Below are 19939 nucleotides of genomic sequence, written 5' to 3'. Positions count from 1 at the left end.
AAGTCTGCGGTGGGTATGTATCCTGACCCCCACCCGCCAAAATGCTGCAACCATCAAGTTCTATCAAAATACGTGCCAATCTTGCAAACTGGAAAAAAAGAGTCATTACAAAATGCCTACCTGCCTCTGCTGCTTTGAAAGCTCTGAAGTTGCATAGGGTGCACTCACACTGTGAATTCGCAGGAATGTTTTATCTAGCTTTGTGGATGGCCCCCGATGACGAAACCCTGGCAACAGATGCCGCCTTCCTAGGGAAACCTATGTCATATATGAACCCTCGTCCTGCAAGTCGGAGAGAGCCCGCCTTGATTACCTACCCAGCTTCGCTGGATCAAAACTTGAAGGAACGGTTAAGTGTTGGTATTTCTAGGTACAGCCTTTCCTTGTGCAAGTCTCCGCTTTAGGTAACAATTTTGTCTCCTGGAGCCTTGCCTTGACTGCCAGCAGGCAGGATTTCAAGTGCCCTCCCCACTTTGAAATATCCATGTTTTCTGGAAATCTGATCACTTTTGTGCTCTCCAAGGACTAGCATGATCATGCCGTGGGCTCCTCGTCAAGAAAAATGCTAAGTTCAAAGTATTGTTTCCTTCACTTCTAATTACAAATAAGTTTTACCTTTTATTGTGTTCCATTATACAATTTTACATAGTACCATGGTTACTGTAAGCGATAATTAAGCAAACTGAATTCACGTTGTTGAGCTCTGCTTCTCCGTATATAGATTTACCTAAAAAAGTACAAACCGAGCACAGTGGTGCAATTTACCAGGCACTTTCAAGTTGCTTAGATATTTACAAATATGTAAGCACCCTGGTTGGAAAGCATGAAAATTTTGGTGTCAGGAAGAAACACTCCGTGTGTATCACATCTTTACATTGGAACGTTTGCACAGCTCCGCTCATTCCTGAGAAAGGTCAGTCTCGTTGTCACTTTACAGTTGCACGTCCTCATATTTCAGCAGTGTATCTTGGGGAACCATAACCTCTGTCACTCGACGTACCGCTAATGGCACAAAATACATGTAACGTGTTCCTCATCCAAGGGGAATGTATTGTGTCTTCTTGTAATATCTAAAACAAACAAAAGAAACGTACGTGTTTATCACGAGGCATAATGGCCGCTGTCAAGAAAGTATGTGTATATGAAATTACAGGCATATTTCAATTTGTCACTGACACTTAGCTATTTAAAATGACATAAAGCAGAAAGAGCAAAGGATAACGTTACCGACTTAAGTCTTCAAAGCTGTATTACAAAGGCCGCATATTAAAAAAGCAGAAAAGATCTGGTTACTCATTTGGAAAAACAAAAGACTGTGAAATGCAAAATTCAAGAAAAAGTGAGAGGTAATGCGATCTTGAAAATATTTTTTAACGAATACTCATAACAAGAGCTCTAAACAGTGGCTCTCAGAATCACCCGTAGGGCGTTTCAAACACACAGATACCCGTGCTCCTTCCCGAGAGACTTGGAAAATAATATCCAGTAAAGTCACAAGTGCGTATTTCTTTTCGAAAGATACACTACAATTACATAAGCTGATCGATGCAGAGGATTTTTCATGGAAATGAAGAACTCCATGCATACAAAATATAAACTTTATATCCCATAAGTATATAAACATATATATTCATATTGATACGGATATTTAAAAAATTTTTCCATCTTGTGTGACCAAAAGCAACAGAAAGCTCCTGCTTGGATTGGATGGAAGAAAAGAATACCATACACATCACATCTGACCTCCTTACTATGCGATCCCCACTTAGATCTCAAGCTTTCGATACTTGGTTCTCAAGTCAGCTTTTGAAAATTCAGTATTAAGCCCACAAACTGGTCTCTGGTGACAGCAATGAGTCACATCGTTTGTGTTGCTACAAATCACGTCTTGTAGAAACTCCATAATAATTTCCTCTTACAAAATTTGTAACTCATGACACTAATCTGAGAGCCAAGCAGAGGTTGGAGGGATGACTAATTATTTATCCACACCTGTCAGATGTGATAAGCCAATATGGGACTCATTGCGTAGAAAACAAAACATAGAGTTGGTAGCACTCTAACTCGTTAAGAAATCTGCAATTATCGGGCACCGGGGTGGCTCAGTCGGTTAAGCGTCCGACTCTTGATTTCGGCTCAGGTCATGATCTCGTGATTTGTGAGATCGAGCCCCATGTCAGGCTCTGTGTTGACGGCTCAGAGGCTGCTTGGGATTCACTCTCTCCCTCTCTCTGTCCCTCCCCATTTTGCTCTCTCTCTTTCCCTCTCTCTCTCAAAAATAAACTTAAAAATGGATTTGCAATTAATAGTTTTTTAACTTTAGTTTTTTAAAAAATGTTTATTTATTTACTTTGAGAGAGAGAGAGGGAGCGCAAGTGTGGACAGAGAAGGGGCAGAGAGAGAGAGAGAGAGAGAGAGAGAGAGGGGGAGAGAGGGAGAGAGAGAGAATCCCAAGCAGGATCCATGCTGTCAGCGTAGAGCCTGACAGGGGGCTCGATCTCACGAACCGTGAGATCATGACCTGAGCCGAAATCAAGGGCTGGAGGCTTATACTGGATTCGACTCCTGAAATCATTATTGCACTATATGCTAACTTGGATGTAAATATAAATAAATAAATAAATGAGTTGGAGGCTTAACCGACTGAGTCACCCAGGTGCCCCTGCAATTAATAGTTTTAAGATAATATAAATCCCCTTTTCAGAGTCAAAAGCTTGAAGAAGTTCTAAAAATAACTGTATATTGTGGTATACTGTAACAGATTATACCGAAAAGGGCCAAGGAATCTCCAGGCCATATATCTTTTGTCAAGTCATCATTTATGGAGCACAACAGAATAATTTGTATGTCACAACACAGCTACACTTTATTTTATTTTGTATTATTTTATTTTCCTTTGGGAAATAATGTATGCCAAAGTGTGACTAAAAAAAAAAGGCTCTCTTTTATGGAGAAAAAAAAGGCTCTCTTTCCTTCTAATAGGAAAGCCTGAATTATAAAAACTCACTATAAAGTCAACATTTACTCAAAACGAGGCACACCTAAATATGATGCATTAGGACAGGACAGCTCACGTAAATATACACCAATAGAAACTAAGATTTTTCTTGGTTATCTATCAATGTATAATGTCAAGGATCTAAAATATAGGTCTCTACAACTAAATAAAATAGCCACGGCTTATGGGAATTAAATGAGAGATGGGAAACAGGACAGCAGAGTTGTAAGATCCATACTTCAGGGGGAAAAGAACTTTATTACGGTGACTGCTCTAAATCTCTTGATCACCGTAATAGCAGTAAATTGAATAATTTGTTTTCAGTTTGAGTGATTTAGAGTTCAAGGCTAAGTCATGCAGTTGCATGCAAATCGAGTAACCGCAATAGACTATACACTGGCTTAAAGCAACGTGTGTCATTGTTGTGTCTTTTGTGAAGAACTTTCTGCTGATTTTCTATGGATTATGAAGAATAGAAACCCATACACTAGACAGCTCCTAGGAACAGAACATGTAGTTACTTGATAAAAATACGCTTCTGAACAGTGATGGTAAAGAAAGCTATATCCCTACGCTTCTGAGCTTGAGATACAGACAACAGGGGCCCCTGAGTGGCGTTATCGGTATGTTAAGCGTCTCTTACTTTAGGCTCAGGTCATGATCTCATGGTTTGTGGGTTCGAGCCCCACGATTGAGCCTGCTTGCGATTCTCTCTCCCTCTTCCCCTCCCCAGCTCTCTCTCAAAAAAACAAAACAAAAAAAAAAAAAAAAGGAAGAAGAAGAAGAAAGAAAATGAGACTCCTGGTCATTCAATGCAACCTTGTGCTAACTAAATTTCCCACAGCCTTCCCTAAAGGGAAGCATACAAAATAAATTTGGAGAGGCAGAGCTTGATTCAAAGTCAACTAGCCTGTTTTCCTAGAAATATCTCTTCTTTTCCTCATCATTTCCATGCAGTTCTTTGGACACTAGCCACTGCTGGCTTATTTGTAAGTACACCCTTGGTGTGACAATCTCATCTGGGGGAATGCCTTCATCAAGCAATCACTGAAATGCAGCTACCAGGACAGAGAAGGTTCTGGAACCAGCTTTAAGAATGTGTTCTCAGGGTGCCTGGGTGGTGCAGTCAGTTAAGCGTCTGATTGGCTCTGGTCAGGATCTCACGGTTCGTGGGTTCAAGTTGTGCGTCCAGCTCAGAGCCTGCTTTGGGTTCTGTGCCACCCCCCCTCCCCCGGTCACAGTCTATCTCTCTCTCTCAAAAATAAATAAACATAAAAAAATTAAAAAAGAAAAAAAAAAGAATGTGTTCTCTAAAGAAGGGTTGTAGTTTCCCTTGTTTCTTTTAAGAAGTCTTAATTCCTTAAAAATTCAGAGTCTGAAGAATTTCTGAAGCAAATATTTATCTTATTGGGTGTTTTCATTAGTAAGGATATGAAGGTGACTTTAATAATAAGCTTACTAGGCTCAGTCACTGAGGGACGAGACCATAATGCTAACACTTTTACAAACATGTTGAAGATGTTAAAATACTTAAAGTAACAATCCATGTATACAGTGGTCAGGGTTCTGGCATAAAAATTCTGACGTTTAGGGGCACCTGGGTGGCTCAGTCGGTTGAGCGTCCGGCTTCAGCTCAGGTCATGATCTCAAGGTTTGCGAGTTCAAGCCCCACATTGGGCTCTGTGCTGTCAGTGCGGAGCCCGCTTCGGATTCTCTGTCTCCCTCTCTCTGCCCCTCCCCTGCTTGCGCTTTCTCAGAAACACATAAACTTTAAAAAAAAATAACCTAGGAATACTCTGGCTTTAAGATAAATAGATGTATAAAAGTCCTAACAACTTAATTATGACGTAATGCGGCTGGAAGTGGCGAACAGGTCTCGACTTCCCTATTTTTTAGGTTGTGGTTTTAATAAAGTAGCTGCAATTGTCAGGAACACTTAGTCATAGATGAAAATGCTAAGAAGTTTTATGAAAACAGAGTTTTGGGTAGGCTGTTCAGGCATTAAGACAATTCTCAGGTTTTGGAAGCCTCTCAGAACGTCACCTAAACTATAGTTTCTTATGGCTGAGACAGGGATATTCTTTTTTTTTTAAGTGTTTTTTTTATTTTATTTTTGACAGAGAGAGAGAGAGAGAGAGAGAGAGACAGAGCATGAGTGGGGGAGGGGCAGAGAGAGAGGGGGAGACACAGAATCCAAAGCAGGCTCCAGGCTCTGAGCTGTCAGCACAGAGCCCGACTCGGGGCTCGAACTCAGGAACCGCGAGATCATGACCTGAGCCGAAGTCGGACGCTCAACCGACTGAGCCACCCAGGTGTTTTGTTTTGTTTTGTTTTGTTTTTTTTAAAGACAGGGATATTCTTTTAGGGATTTGCCTCCTGTGCTCATCATTTCACTTCTTGAGAGACTCTTACCCATGTTTACAGTAGAGCAGGTCAGATTTGCTCAGCTCATTACTTCCAATAGCACTGTGGCCCAAAGAACAAAATGGCTAATGACCGATAATTGCTTTAGCAACTGCTTCAGATAATGACTTCCAAGGCCATTTGCATTATATCATTGAAACGATTAAAGACAGTAGGAGCAAATGTGAAAATACCGACGGGATCATTTCAAGGGAATACATTTCGAACTAACAGATTCGGCTGAGTAACACTTCAGGGGCCCCAGATCATGTTTTCATTTTCAACCACCCTAAGACTTGCCTGCTCGTGGATAATGTCAGACAATTCTTTTACCATGTCTCTGAAATTTGACTTTAGCCCTTCATGGTATTCAATTTGATCCTCTTTAATTAGCCGCTCATTTAGTTCAAGTGCAATGCTGCATGCCTGTATGAATTTCCTGTAGACAAAAAGCAAAGACAATAAGGGTTTCGTCATTTATTCCTACAAAGTCTCACGGACCATCAATTTGATATTCACTTTAACCATGGCTTGCCTAGAAGGAAAATTAGAATCCTGTATTTGCTCACTGCTACTCTTTGCTGATGCCACTTCCTAAGTCTGAAATACCTTTTCCTTTCTTTCCCACCTTTCCCTTCTGGTTTCTTACTTTCTTTAAAACCTGGCTCAAAACGCAGGCCTTCTAGAAAGCCTATTTGCTCAGTCACTTGATCTTGTATCAGCTAACGTTATTGTGCTCACGTTAATTTGCATGTGCAGATAATGAGTCGTGCATTCAATTCAAAAGTAATTTATTTGGGGTTAGTATGTACCTAGTACAGTACTGGGTGCTACAGGTAAGAGTTATCTGCCCTGTGCTGGGAGCGGGGACAAAGATTGCAGGGGCGGGGAGGAGTGAAATCGGTGAAGGAGATTGAGAGGTACAAAAACTTGTTATAAAATGAATAAGTCACAGAGATGAAAAGTACAGCATAGGCAATGTAGTCAATAATGTTGTAATAACGTTGTATGGTGACAGATGGTGTGACCGTACTTCCCGCGGGGAGCACTGAGTAATATATAGAATTGTCAAATCAGTGCGTCATAGGCCTGAAACTAATAACACTGCATGTCAACTACACTTCAATAATTTTAAAAAAGTGGGGACAGTTGATGACTCATTGTAAAAGTCTTTCTCCATCATTTCAGGTGTTTATATATTTAAATGCCCACAATCGGGGTGCAGGTCTTAGGGGGCAAAGTACCTCACTGCCCATTTGCTTTGTATCCCTATCATAGCAACTAGTAGAATCTTTCTGCACATGCCAGGCATTAATAAATACTGGTGAATGAGTGATTACTGGTTACTCTGCAACCTGGAAGGGCTGAGAACACACAGACAGGAAAAGTAAATGAAATAAACCAGCAGCAAACGAGTGGATAAGTTCTCTTTCTCCTTGGTGTGTTTTACTCAACCTGTCTCTCTTATTCTGAATATAAACTCTACATATTAAACAGATTTGTAATGCAAGACCATTCAGACATGCCTGGGGATGCTCAACTCAAGCCCTGGACCAGCAGAATCCCAATTGGAACTAAGAACACAAGACAGGAGGGGTGCCTGGGTGGCTCAGTCAGTTGAGCGTCCGACTTCGGCTCAGGTCATGATCTCGCGGTTCCCGAGTTCGAGCCCCACGTTGGGCTCTGTGCGGACAGCTCAGAGTCTGGAGCCTGTTTCAGATTCTGTGTCTCCCTCTCTCTCTCTGCCCCTCCCCTGCTCATGCTCTGTCTCTCTCTCTCTCTCGCTCAAAAAATAAACATTAAAAAGAAATTAAAAAAAAATAAAGTACCATTAGAGGGTCACTTAGCTATTGTAAAAAAGAACAGAATGTCTTTTTTTGGAAGGATACCATTTGGTGAATATTTTGGTTTCTATGAAGAAGAAAATGGAGTAAAAGATAGAGGTCTAAAGGGAAAATGACAAAGCACTTACCTAAACATGTCTTTCAACTCATTTACTTTCTTTGGTGGATACTTGCTAGCTTGACTATCATTTAAGAAAGCTCTTGCATATGCTAATGGACCAGCATTTACCTAAATTACAAAGGGAGAAAAATAAGAGAGTTGTTAGAATGTAATCAAAAAGAAATGTCTACATTTCTCTATTATTTTTTTAAGATTTTATTTATTTATTTTTTTTTTTAAGGAATCTCTACACCCGACATGGGGCTTGAACTCACAACTCCAAGATCAACAGTCGAGATCAAGAGTCGCACACTCCACTGACTGAGCCAGCCAGGTGCCTCTGCACTTCTCCTTAAAAAAAAAAAAAAAAAAAAAAAAAATCCCTGGGGCGCCTGGGTGGCTCAGTCGGTTGAGCCTCTGACTTCGGCTCAGGTCATGATCTCACAGCTCGTGAGTTCGAGCCCCGTGTAGGGTTCTGTGCTGACAGCTGCGAGCCTGAAGCCTGCTTTGGATTCTGTTGTCTCTCTCTCTGTCCCTCCCCAACTCATGCTCGTGCTCTCTCTCTCTCTCTCTCTCTCTCTCTTAAAAGAAATAAAAATTAAAAAGCCCCCTCGATGCATTAAAAATCTGTACCTGAGAACCATATTTACTATTCTTACTGTAAGCTTATTAAAAAAAAATGACTAAAGCCAATAATCTGCAAAGATGATATTCCAGTAAGGTACTTAATGACTTCTGCTCTGTAAATACAGAGCTTGGCTGCAGGCAGAGGAGTTTATGTTAAAGTCTTCTGCCATAACGCAAATTTTATGGCCGCTGAACATTTTTTTCGGTTAATCGAAAACCGCACAGGTGTTTGCACTCAGTAAGCGCAGAAGACACACTGCGGTTCATGCTTGCTCTGTGCCCTCAGGAAAGCAAGCCTATCGAGAAACGTTTAAGACGTATTCAGCCACCGACATACCTGCACTGAGACACAACCCTGCAATTTCAGCTGCAGCTGAATCATGTCCACGTCGGCAGAGGAGCAAAGTTTTTTCAGCTCTGCCGTCTTATCTTTGATCTCATCAGTCGCGACATCGATGGGCTTTAAATGAATCTGCTGCTCATAGTTTATAGGGATCCTCTTTTTCACGTACGGAAAGGAGTTTGAAGCTGTTAAAATGTTCAGATTGGTTGTGGTTATCTTTAAAAAATGATCCGTTCAAACGGCCAAGTCAAAGGAAAAAAACAAATCCATGATGCTTAATTGCCCCCACCATGCTTTCTCTAGAAAGTACCGTAGGGTATCAGAAAGCACCGCAGTACTTCAGGATTGAGGGGGAAATTCTTTTTATCAGATACCCTAGAGCAATCGTGAATTACATATGGGGAAACTCTGGTATATAACATTGCCATGTCTGTGCAAGCTAGTGACAGAACAGCAGAAAAATGAAGGATTAAAATTTCAGTTCACACTTCCCTGCTGGCCACCTGCTACTTGTGTGTATCAGAAAGAAGCAAGTCAAACAAATGTTATCTCGCGAGGTCCTACTTACTGGTCAAGATGGTGCGGCGTTTACACTGTTCTTCTATGCAGCCTTGCTTTTTGCCTGATAATGTATAAGGAGCTTCAAAAACAAATCTGTTGATATTATGGTTTCTTTCAAACTCGGTCTTTCTTTCTGTGAGTTCTTTGTCATCAAAGTAGGGCTTCACATAAGTGACTTGGATATGAGCATATTTTGGATCGAGATCTTTAGCGTTCACCTATCAAGTAAGAAAGTTTGGCTTTTTTTTATTCAACGGAAGGGAAGAGCAGGTACAGGTAAGATAATAAACTCCTTGGAGATTACTTGAGGAACACTGTCATTAAGATTGTGCTCCCAACTGAATACACACCTGGAGGAGAGCTTTATTCTTTTCGTAAGGATCATTTCCTCCTGATTGTAAAGAAGTTACAGAAACTTACATGGAAATTACAGAAATGTAGGAAGATAATATAAATCGTAATCCTACCACTCAGCAAGGACCGTCGTTCACATTTTCACGGATTTCCTTTCAATCTGTACTCTGTGCACACACATTTACAAAGCTGAGGTCACACTAGACGCTGTTTCATACTCTGATTCTTTAAAAATACATTACAATGGTTAACTGTACATTTGAATTCTACCTCCATAAAAATAAGATTCTGGAGAGGATTCTGAGAAGGCAGGAGAGCACCAGAAATCTATCTTCCTACTTAGGCAACATTTACACGGGCAGAATCTGTCTGCTCTAACTATTTTGGAACTCTGGAGTCCACTGAAAGCTTGTAACCTGTAGGGGAAGGCCTGGACGGAAAATCGCAGTTAGGCTGGATTTTTGTCAATTTCAGCTCTTGGCACGACGGTAGCTACCCGTATCCTACCCCTCAGCCCCATGGCAGGCAGCTGTGCACATGTTCCCGAAACAGCTTGCAGGAGCCAGGGTGGGCAAGAAGGACCCTGTCTTCCAAATATTGGGGATCTGTGCTCTGACTGCTGTTTCTGATTATAGAGGTACAAAGAGGATACAGCCATTTTCGTTATAATCCCCCACCCTTGGCTGAACTGACTTCCAGAGGTTTTTTTTTTTTTTAAGTTTGTTTATTTTGAGAGACAGAGAGAGAGAGAGAGCGCGCGCACATGTGTGCAAGTAGGGGAGGGGCAGAGAGAGAGAGGGAGAGACAGAATCCTAAGCAGGCTCCAGGCTCTGAGCTGTCAGCCCAGAGCCCGACGCGGGGCTTGAACTCACAAACCATGAGATTATGACCTGAGCTGAGAACAACAGTTGGAGGCTTAACCAACTGAGCTACCCAAGTACCCCTGACTTCCAGGGGATTTAAAAGATCTCTCCCCTTTATTTTTCCTTTTCCCTTTTGGGAGCCAGACATTGAAGACTAGGGCACTCAAAATCAACTGCATAGAGGAGGGAAGTGAGAAACTCACTACACATGCCCAGGGGAAGGTGCAGGTTCAGAAAAGACCCGAGAAGACCCTGAGTTTAGGCAGATCCGTGATACAGAGACAGCCTACGACAATTAAAACAAAACCCAGCAAATCCTGGAAAAGGGGGAGAATCTGATTTCTGGAATGATCACAGGATCAGATCCAAATGTACAGTTTTCAACAAGAAAAAAAATCACCAGGCATCTAAAGAAACAGGAGCATGGCACATTCGGAGGGGAAAAATAAACCAATGGACACTTGTCTCCCCAAAAAGACCTGATAGCAGACCTACTAGAAAAAGACTTTAAAATAACTGTCTTGATGATCAAAGAACTAAAGGGAGCTGTGGAGAAAGTCAAGAAGATAATGTATGACCAAATGTCAACATCAATAAAGAGGTAGGAAACGTAACAAGAAACCAAACCAATTTTTGGAGCTGGAAAGCACGATAAATAAAATGAAAATTCACTAGGGGGATTCAAAGGCAGACTTGAGCGGACAGGAGTAATAGTCACAGAACCTGAAGATATGACAATCATGAGGAACATCACCCCGTGGACCAACATACACACTGTAGGACTCCTGGAAAGGAAAAGAGATGGAAAGAGGCAGAGGTAATAGTTGAAGAAATAATGGGTGAAAACTTCCCAAATTTGATAAAAGGCAGGACTATAAACATCCAAGAAGATTCTGAGTAGGGTAAGTCAAAGAGACCCACACTGAGCCACGTTAAAACCAAACTGTCAAAGAGTTTTGGAAGAATCAAGAGAGAAGCGACTCATCACACATAATAAGGAAGTCTCAATACGATGATCAGATTTCTTATCAGAAACTTTGGAGGCCAGAAGGCAGTGGGTGAGTGTAGTCAAAGCGCTAAAGAAAAAAATCTGTCAACCAAGAATTCTGCATTTTTAAAAAAAAAATTTTAAGTTTATTTATTTTTGACAGAGACAGAGTGCGAGCATGAGCTGGGGAGGGGCAAAGAGAGAGGGAGACACAGAATCCGAAGCAGGCTCCAGGCTCCGAGCTGTCGGCACAGAGCCCGACGCGGGGCTCGAACCCATGATCCATGAGATCGTGACCTGGGCTGAAGTCGGACGCTCAACCGACTGAGCCACCCAGGCGCCCCAGAATTCTGTATTTGACAAAACTGTCCTTGAAAGTGGGAAAGAAATGAAGATAGTCCTCAGTAAAGAAAAGCTGAGGGAGTTTGTTGCCACTAGAACTGTCCTACGTAAGATGCCACAGGAAGTCTTGCAGCTTGAGATGAAAGGACACCAGACGGTAACCTGAAGCGGCGTGAAGAAATAAAGATCTCAGTAAAGGTAAATCCGTGGGCGATTATAATAGCTAATGTTATTGTGACAATGGTATGTAACTCCATTTTTTGCTTTCTACATAATTTAAGAGGCAAATACATTAAAAAATTATTGGTCTAAAAGCTAGTATTGTTGCAAGTTTGGCTTGTAACTTAAAAATTTCGTTTTCTACAGAATTTAAGAGACTAACGTATTAAATCATTAGCTTATGGTTTTGGGACACACAAAACATGTAATTCTACAACATCACCAACAGGAAGGGGTAGGGAAGGAGCTGTTAAAGAAGCAGATTTCTTGGTATGCTATGGAAATTAAACTGGTATAAATTTGAATTAGAGTGGTATAACTTTAGGATGTTAAATATCATCCCCATGAAAACCATAAAAATATACTTAAAGGATATAGTCAAAAGGAAATGGGAGACAAATGTAACCATTCCACTGTAAAAAAAAAAATCAATTAAACCAAAAGAAGACAGTAATGCAAAAAAATGAGAGACAAAAAAGCTATAAGGCACATAAGAAAACAAATAGCAGAAGGAAAGAACCCTCTCCTTATCAGTAATTACTTGAAATGTAAATGGATTAAAATGTAATCAAAAGGGAGATTTGCAGAATGGATAAGAAATTATGATCCAACTATGTGTGGTCTACAAGAGATTTATTTTAGGTCCAAAGACACACATGGGCTGAAAGTGAAAAACAGAAAAAGATATTCCATGCATACAGTAACCAAAAGAGAGCAGGAGTGAATATACTCATATTGAACAAAGTAGACTTTAAATTTTAAAAGGTCACAAGAGACAAAAAAAGGACACTGTACAGTGATAATAGGTTCAATGCAGCAAGAAGATAAAACAATCATAAACATCTACACATCTAATAACAGACCATCAAAACATATAAAGGAAAAATTGACAGAGTGCAAAGGAGAAACAGTTTTACAGTAATACTTGGAGACTGTAGCACCCCACTCTCAATACCAGATACAGCAAGCAGACAGAAGTAAGGAAGTAGGGGACCTGAACAACACACTTAACCAACTACAACTCACAGACATACACAGAACACTCTACTCAGCGATAATATGCATTCTTCTCAAGTGTACATGGGACATTTTCCAAGATAGGTTGTATGTTAGGCCACAAACGAGTCTCAATAGATTCAAAAAGACAGATACCATAGAAAGTATCTTCTCTAACCATGAAGGGATGAAGTTAGAAGTCAATAACAGAAGTAAAGTAGGAAAGTTCATAATTTTGTGGAAGTTAAACACTTAAAAATCAATGGTTCAAAGAAAAACAATCACAAGGGAAGTTGGGACATACTTAGAGAGTAATGAAAATGAAACCACGACATACCAAAGCTTACAGGACACAGAAAAAGCAGCGCTAAGGAGGAGACTTATAAACACAACATTACAAAACAGGAAAGGTCTTAAATCAACAACATGACTTTACAACTTAAGGAACTAGAAAGAGAGGAACTAAACCCAAAGCTAGCAGAAGGATGGAAATAAAGGTTAAGCAGAGATCAATGAAATAGAAAATAGGAAAATAGAGAAAAGCAATGAAACCAAAGGTCAGTTCTTTGAAAAGATCAATGAAGTTGACAAATCTTTAACTAGATGGACTAAGAAAAAAAAAGGACACTCAAAATTGCTAAAATAGGAACTGAAAATAAGGACATCACTACCAAATCTACAGAAATAAAAAAGATTGTAAGAGTACTATGCACAACTGTATGCCATCAAATGAAATAACCTAGACGAAATGAACAAATTCCTAGAAACACACAGCCTACCAAGACTAAACCATGAAAACAAAATAGAAAACTCTGAATAGCGCTATAACTAGTGAGAAGATTGAATCCATAATCAAACATTGTCTGATGGAAAAAAAGCTCTGACCTGATGTCTTCACTGATGAAGTCTACCAAACACTTATAGAAGAACTACCACCAATTCTCAGACTCTTCTAAGAAACTGAAGAGGAGGGAACACGCCCTGACTCATTCTGTGATGTCAGCATTACTCTGAAACCAAAGCCAGACAAAGAAAATCTACAGACTAGCATCCCTTACGAACGCTGCTGCAAAAATCCACGACAGAATATTGGCAAACAGAATTCCACGGCATATTAAAAAGGATTATATGCCATGACCAAGTAGGATCTACTCCTGGAATGCAAGGATGGTTCAACATATGAAAGTCAATCAATGTAAATACAACCACATAAACAGAATAAAGGGGGAAAAAACTACATGATCACCTTAATTGATGCAGCACATGCATTTGACAAAGTTAAGCATCCTCTCATAATAAAAATACTCAACAAGCCAGGAATAGAAGGAATTTTCCACAGTCTGATCAAGGGCCACTATGAAAAACCCAGAGCGAATGTTATACTCCATGCTGAGAGGCTGAAAGCTTTTCCTCTAAGATCAGGAATAAAGCAAGGAGGCCTGCTTTTGCCACTTCTATCCAACACGGTGCCGGAAGCTCCAGTGAACGGCACACGTAAGGATGGTGAGAGCAGTAAATTAATTCTATGCTACACACGTGTACATGCAGCAAAAAGCGTATTATACTGATCACAGTTCTATATGGCCATCAACATGACTTTTAACGGATATATGAATGAACATGATTTATTGGATCGGTCCCTCATCAAGAGAGTCTTTGGTTGTTTCCCAATGTTTTGCTATTGCAAAGAATGCTCTGATGAACATCCCTGTATTTAAAACTATGTGCATTTTTTTTTTCTGACTTAGTCCTCAGGGTCAATTCCTAGAAGTTGCTCAGTTAAAAGATTTACCTGGTTTTAAGGATTTTGATATATATTACACAATTACCCTACAGAAAAACCTACCGGTTTGTACATCCACAAGAAGTGACTGACGTTGGAAGAGGGCGTACCCTTGACTACATTAATCCTACCTTAGGTCCTCCCGTCCTTCGAAGGGGACCACAGGAAAGAATGGTTCTCTTCCAGAGACATAAAAATTATGGTAGTTATGGGCCCTTTCATGAAGAGTCTATATTCCATGTTTATATTCTGCTGGAGGCAAAACTCAGAACTGTCCGTGCTGGACTTTCCACCTGTGGGCTCTAGATACCCTCCCCTCTATCAGTCTCCCCATGAACCTGACACTATGCCCAAGCCCGTCTCTCAGTGTTCTCTCAACTCAACTGGCTTGTGACTTGAGTGTTGAGGACTCTGTCAGTGTCGTTGCAATTTACGATAGGCCTGGTTCTGTGTTTAGTGTAGAAAGCAAACATTGAAACAAACAAAAGAGACAACAAAAACCTCTCTGGAAACAGTCTCTGTATCCTTTTTTTTTTTTCCCCCCCACATATATGGGAGACGGCCAGGAGATACAAAGTTCCTTAGCTTCTTTTAGCTTCTCCAAATCCATTCTATCTGTTCTTACGTAAATATCTAAAAGCCTGTATCTGGAAATCTTAATCTTTTTTCTCCCAGTACATAGCTAGATTTCTCGACAGAGAACACACTGGTGGTTGCCAGAGGGGAGAAGGGTGGGGGGCAAATGGGCAAAATGGGTAAGGGGAGTGGGAGATACAGGCTTCCAGGTATGGAGTGAATAATCAGGGGAATAAAAGGCACAGCACAGGGAGTACAGTCAATGGCATTGCCAATAGCTTGTACGGTGACTGACGGTAGCTACCCTGATGGTGAGCACAGCATAACAAACCGAGAAGTTGAGTCACTATGTTGCACACTCGAAACTAACGTACCATCGTGTGTCAACCACACTCAGAAAAAGTAAGCTAGATTTCTCCTAAGAGGCACCTCAGGAGATAGGTGAGGTAATTATCTGGGCTAAGACAAAACACAGAAGGGAAATACACAAAAAAGAGGTCAAGCCTGATTTTAACCTTATAAAAGTAAAATATGTACATGGTAAAAACATTCAGGGGGGCCTGGGTGGCTCAGTCGGTTAAGCGTCCGACTTCGGCTCAGGTCGTGATCTCACGGTTCGCGGGTTCGAGGCCCGCGTTGGGCTCTGTGCTGACCGCTTGGAGCCGGGAGCCTGCTTTGGGTTCTGTGTCTTCCTCTCTTTCTGCTCCTCCACAGCTCACACTCTGTCTCTTTCTCTCTCAAAAATGAATAAATGTTAAAAAAATTAAAAAAAAAAAAAAAACAACCACATTCAAACAGTACACAAGGGTATAGAGGAAAAGTAGAAAATTTCTTTCTATGTAAGATTCTGGTCCCTCTCCTCAGGGGTAAGCATGGTTAACAATTTTGTATGTATCATTCCGGAAATTTCCTAAGTATATACAAGTTATTGTGAATATCAATGTTTGCACAAATGTGATCATCCTATCCATGACATCCTGCACCTCACCTTTCCCCCCCCTCAATAAAGTATCTTGATAGGTTCAAACCAACACTTAAAAATCTATCTCAATTAAAAAATTTTTTTTAATGTTTAATTTTGAGAGAGAGGGAGCGCGCGAGTGTGAGTAGGGGAGGGGCAGAGAGAGACAGAGACAACAGAATCCGAAGCAGGCTCCAGGCTCCGAGCAGTCAGCACAGAGCCCGACGCGGGGCTCGAACTCACGAACCGTGAGATCATGACCTGAGCCGCAGTCAGACGCTTAACCGACTGAGCCACCCAGGCGCCCCTATCTCAATTTTTTAATGCATAGGTTGCCACATCCATTATATGGATAATACAATTTCTTTAGCCACATGGACGTTTAGATGGCTTCCCGGTTTTTGCTACATAAACCTTGCAGCAATGACCACCTTTAATCACACATCTTTATGGTAGCGAACACCCACAAGATCAAATCTTAAAGGTGACATCATTGGGTCCAAGGAAACGCAGGTTTTGAAATATTAGAAAACCTCGCCAAACGGTTCTTCAAATGGTCTGTGCCCTCCAGCGGAGTTTGTTCTTTGGCAAGGTAAAAAAGTGTTTTTAATTTTCACTTTCACACATGAAGAAAGAAACAAGGAACTTGTAAGCAACTGCTTATTACGTCTGTTGCCTACGGAGAAGGACTAAAATATTGTGCCTACAAATAACGTCAGGGGCCCAGCTGCCCAATGGTGCTTTTCCGCTAGCCCTCACGAGCCAGGTTTTCACGGGCAGCTTAGAGTAGAAAACTGCACATGCTGTTCAGCAAGCCTGGCTTTCCATTAACTTTCCATTTATAGTATCAGTTATGTGGCAGTGAGCCTAAGACTATCTGGCTGCAAGGAGCTAAAATCTTCCGTTGTCTTAACTTAATAAACACCACAAAAATAGGGAAGCTGATAAGAGGTGGAGAGGTTTTGCCAAATATTAATGAATTCCAAAGCTACTGGCCTGTCAACTTTTACATGTCTAAGCATACGGTCAAGATAAAAGCAAGAGAGACAGGTGAGTCTACAAAGGGAAGACATCGTTTTCTTTTCTTTTTTTCCTTTGAGAGAGAGAGAGAGAGAGAGAGAGAGAGAGAGAGAAAGAGGGCGCAGTGGGCGAGCAGCAGAGAGAGAGAGAGAGAGAGAGAGAGAGAATCCCACAAGGGGCAGAGAGAGAGAGAGAGAGAGAAACGGGCCTCACCCGAAGTGGGACTGAAACTCACGAACCGTGAGATCGTGGCCTGAATCAAAGTCAGATGCTTAACTGACTGAGCCACCCAGGTGCCCGACATCATTTTCGGGGTAGGCCAGGACGTGTCTTTACCGTGGCCGTGAGCTTTCCACTCTGGCAATGCTACCTACTAGCTGCTAAGTCACTTGCATCAGAGTCGCTCGGTAAATACTGCCGTGCTCTGCAGATCCTGAACCGTGTAGGCCCCTTCCTACCTTAGAAACCAGCTCTCGTTCTGGGCACACCAGTGGCGACTAAGAACGGTCAGGCAGTCCCACTGTGCTTTTCCAAAAGTCTGCCTAGAGGAAACTATGCGTCTCTAGCAGGGAGCCTTTCTTGCTAGAATCTTTCTCATCCTGGCCTGGCAAGGCCTGCTGGGACGGATACCCTTTAGAGCAAGTCCCAAGGGATCTCTCCTAAATTTACTTCATTGCAAATGTAACTACCAAACTAAGGATATTTTATAATAAAATGCACTAAAAGCACTAGTATCATCTCCATTTTATTAAAGAGAAAAAATGAGGCACAGAGAAATTAAGTGCCTTCCCTACGGTCAACCAGCGGGCAAATGGCAAGAGAATGGAGATTTGAATCCTTCTCTCTCAGACTCCAAAGCCCCTGTCCTTTCTCTCTCTCTTTTTTTTTAATTAAAAAAAATGTTTATTTATTTTTGAGAGAGAGAGAGAGAGGGAGAATGTGAGCAGGGGAGGGGCAGAGAGAGAAGGAGAGAGAGAATCCGAAGCCGGCTCCAGGCTCTGAGCTGTCAGCAGAGAGCCTGACGTGGGGCTCGAACTCATGAACCATGAGATCATGACCTGAGCTGAAGTCGGACGCTTAACCTACTGGGCCACCCAGGCGCCCCTCCTGTCCTTTCTTTCAATATCTGGACAGGCTCTATTTCCAAACTTCTCCCCCACCAGCCAGAAAAGGAAAGAGTCAGGAGCAGTGTAGCATGCTTGGAACAAATAATGATTTCAAAATGCAGGGTCTATGTTACCTTGTCTGAATCCTGAATTATTTTAACATTCTCTGTACCAAATTTTTCACCATAAAGTTTAACGAGTCTCAGGGAAATCTCCGAGAGGCCGGTGAGCTTGGGTTCTTTATAGATGTACTCCTTCCCATCCTCTTCTTCAAAAAAAGACTATGGCAAAGTGAAACACACAATCACTTACAAATAGCACGAGCCGGCACGGCATTTACAGAAAATGGACGAGGTAACTAGCAATAATATGCTTGAAATACATTTTAAGCGGTACCAAAAGCCACATGGCACGTACTGACCCTTTTAACGTCAAATAAATATGAATTTTCCAATTCACAGTCATATGGCCATGTACTTGGCCTGAAGATTTCCACGCTAGTGTTTTCTCATTCCCTGTCATACTTACCTATTTTTCGTTTGAAAGCTCTCAGTACTGGGTATTAAATATATACCTTAAGAGGTTTAACAGAAAATGAAACTGAGGGAGAAATTCAAATCTTCTACGTTGGACTCTGACCTACTGGATTTAGATAGGGAAACCAAAGTGAGCGTCACACTTACAGAGGCTTCCGGCTGCTGTGTTAGCCGCTCTATCTAGACAGAAGGCAAGAACCAATGCCTGCTGCTATAGTAATCTAATAATTCAAAGGTGAATGTTTAAAAAGAAAAACAACTTTATGAACGAAAGTATACTTACTTGGCCATAAAAGGCAACTCTGAAGAAAGTCCCTAAAAGTCTTTTTTTTGTGTGCATGACCTCTAGAATTTTTGTGTAAGCTCCATGAAGAGTTCTATAAACTTGAGTAAGTTTCTGAAAAAGGAGAATATACAAACCAGCTTTATCTTTTGGTTAATTACTAAATGGCTAAGATAAATACACAGCGGCAGGGGGGGGGAGGGGGTTGGGGGAGAAGCAACGCTATTTCCTTTTCAAAATGTGTTTTGGGGTCAGCCACACTCCCCTGCCCCTCTGTCACAATTAGACGAAATTCCTCAACAATGTCAAGGCTAAGGGTAGAAATTAAAATGGCCAATAACCATTGCTACTAGATGCGTATGTGTGGGTTTATTTCATTCATACCTCAATGGGAAGGCATACTTTAAACCTACTGTATTATTGACTACTATTTGCGTTATATCTGAATTAGTTTAACTGAAAGAGAAGCCAGATGCTTTTTTGCTTGAGCCTTTAAGGCAAAGGCGAGAATTAAAAATTCGTGCAAAAACTTCTGGAGATAAAAATAAATGCAGATGCAGTCAAGCTCAGAGAAACAGCAGATGCTGGGGGTAATTTCCCTCTCCCATTGTTGGATGAAGAAATAGGGTGGAGTGATGAGGAAAGGCTTGATTTAGGATGCTAGAGAGATCTGGATCCTTCCATTCTGAGGCATAGATAGTAGCCCCAGAAATACAGCAGACCACCAAGAGAAAAAAACAAACAAAATATGCAGATACAAAAATAACAGTATATGCCTCAGTGAGGACTGCTTTTATACAAGTTTACAGAAGTTTTCTTTTTTTTTAAATTTTTTAAAAATGTTTTTATTTTTGAGACAGAGAGAGACAGAGCATGAGCAGGGGAGGGGCAGAGAGAGGGGGAGACATAGAATCCGAAGCGGGCTCCAGGCTCTGAGCTGTCAGCACAGAGCCTGACGCGGGGCTCGAACTCACGGAGTGTGAGATCATGACCTGAGCTGAAGTCGGATGCTTAACCGACTGAGCCACCCAGGCAT

General features: G+C 41.3%; 1 protein-coding gene across 4 annotated transcripts in view; it reads right to left on the bottom strand.

Moving 5' to 3' along the window:
- Positions 1–581: 581 nt before the first annotated feature.
- The window catches only part of DOCK11 (dedicator of cytokinesis 11), a 201503-nt gene continuing 182145 nt past the window's right edge, over positions 582–19939 (bottom strand). For all 4 annotated transcript variants that reach the window (XM_030306149.1, XM_030306151.1, XM_030306150.1 and 1 more), the window contains 7 exons: positions 18904–19017; positions 18219–18365; positions 8884–9094; positions 8310–8500; positions 7374–7474; positions 5702–5840; positions 582–1070 (listed from right to left, as the gene is read on the bottom strand). In XM_030306149.1, the coding sequence (XP_030162009.1) occupies positions 948–1070; positions 5702–5840; positions 7374–7474; positions 8310–8500; positions 8884–9094; positions 18219–18365; positions 18904–19017 (1026 nt within the window). In that variant the 3' untranslated portion in view covers positions 582–947. The remainder of the gene's footprint in view (positions 1071–5701; positions 5841–7373; positions 7475–8309; positions 8501–8883; positions 9095–18218; positions 18366–18903; positions 19018–19939) is intronic.

Source organism: Lynx canadensis, chromosome X (genome assembly GCF_007474595.2).
Source record: "Lynx canadensis isolate LIC74 chromosome X, mLynCan4.pri.v2, whole genome shotgun sequence".
NCBI lineage: Eukaryota > Metazoa > Chordata > Mammalia > Carnivora > Felidae > Lynx > Lynx canadensis.
Note: the sequence above shows the minus strand (reverse complement) of the source record. Positions and strands in the feature narration are given on the sequence as shown.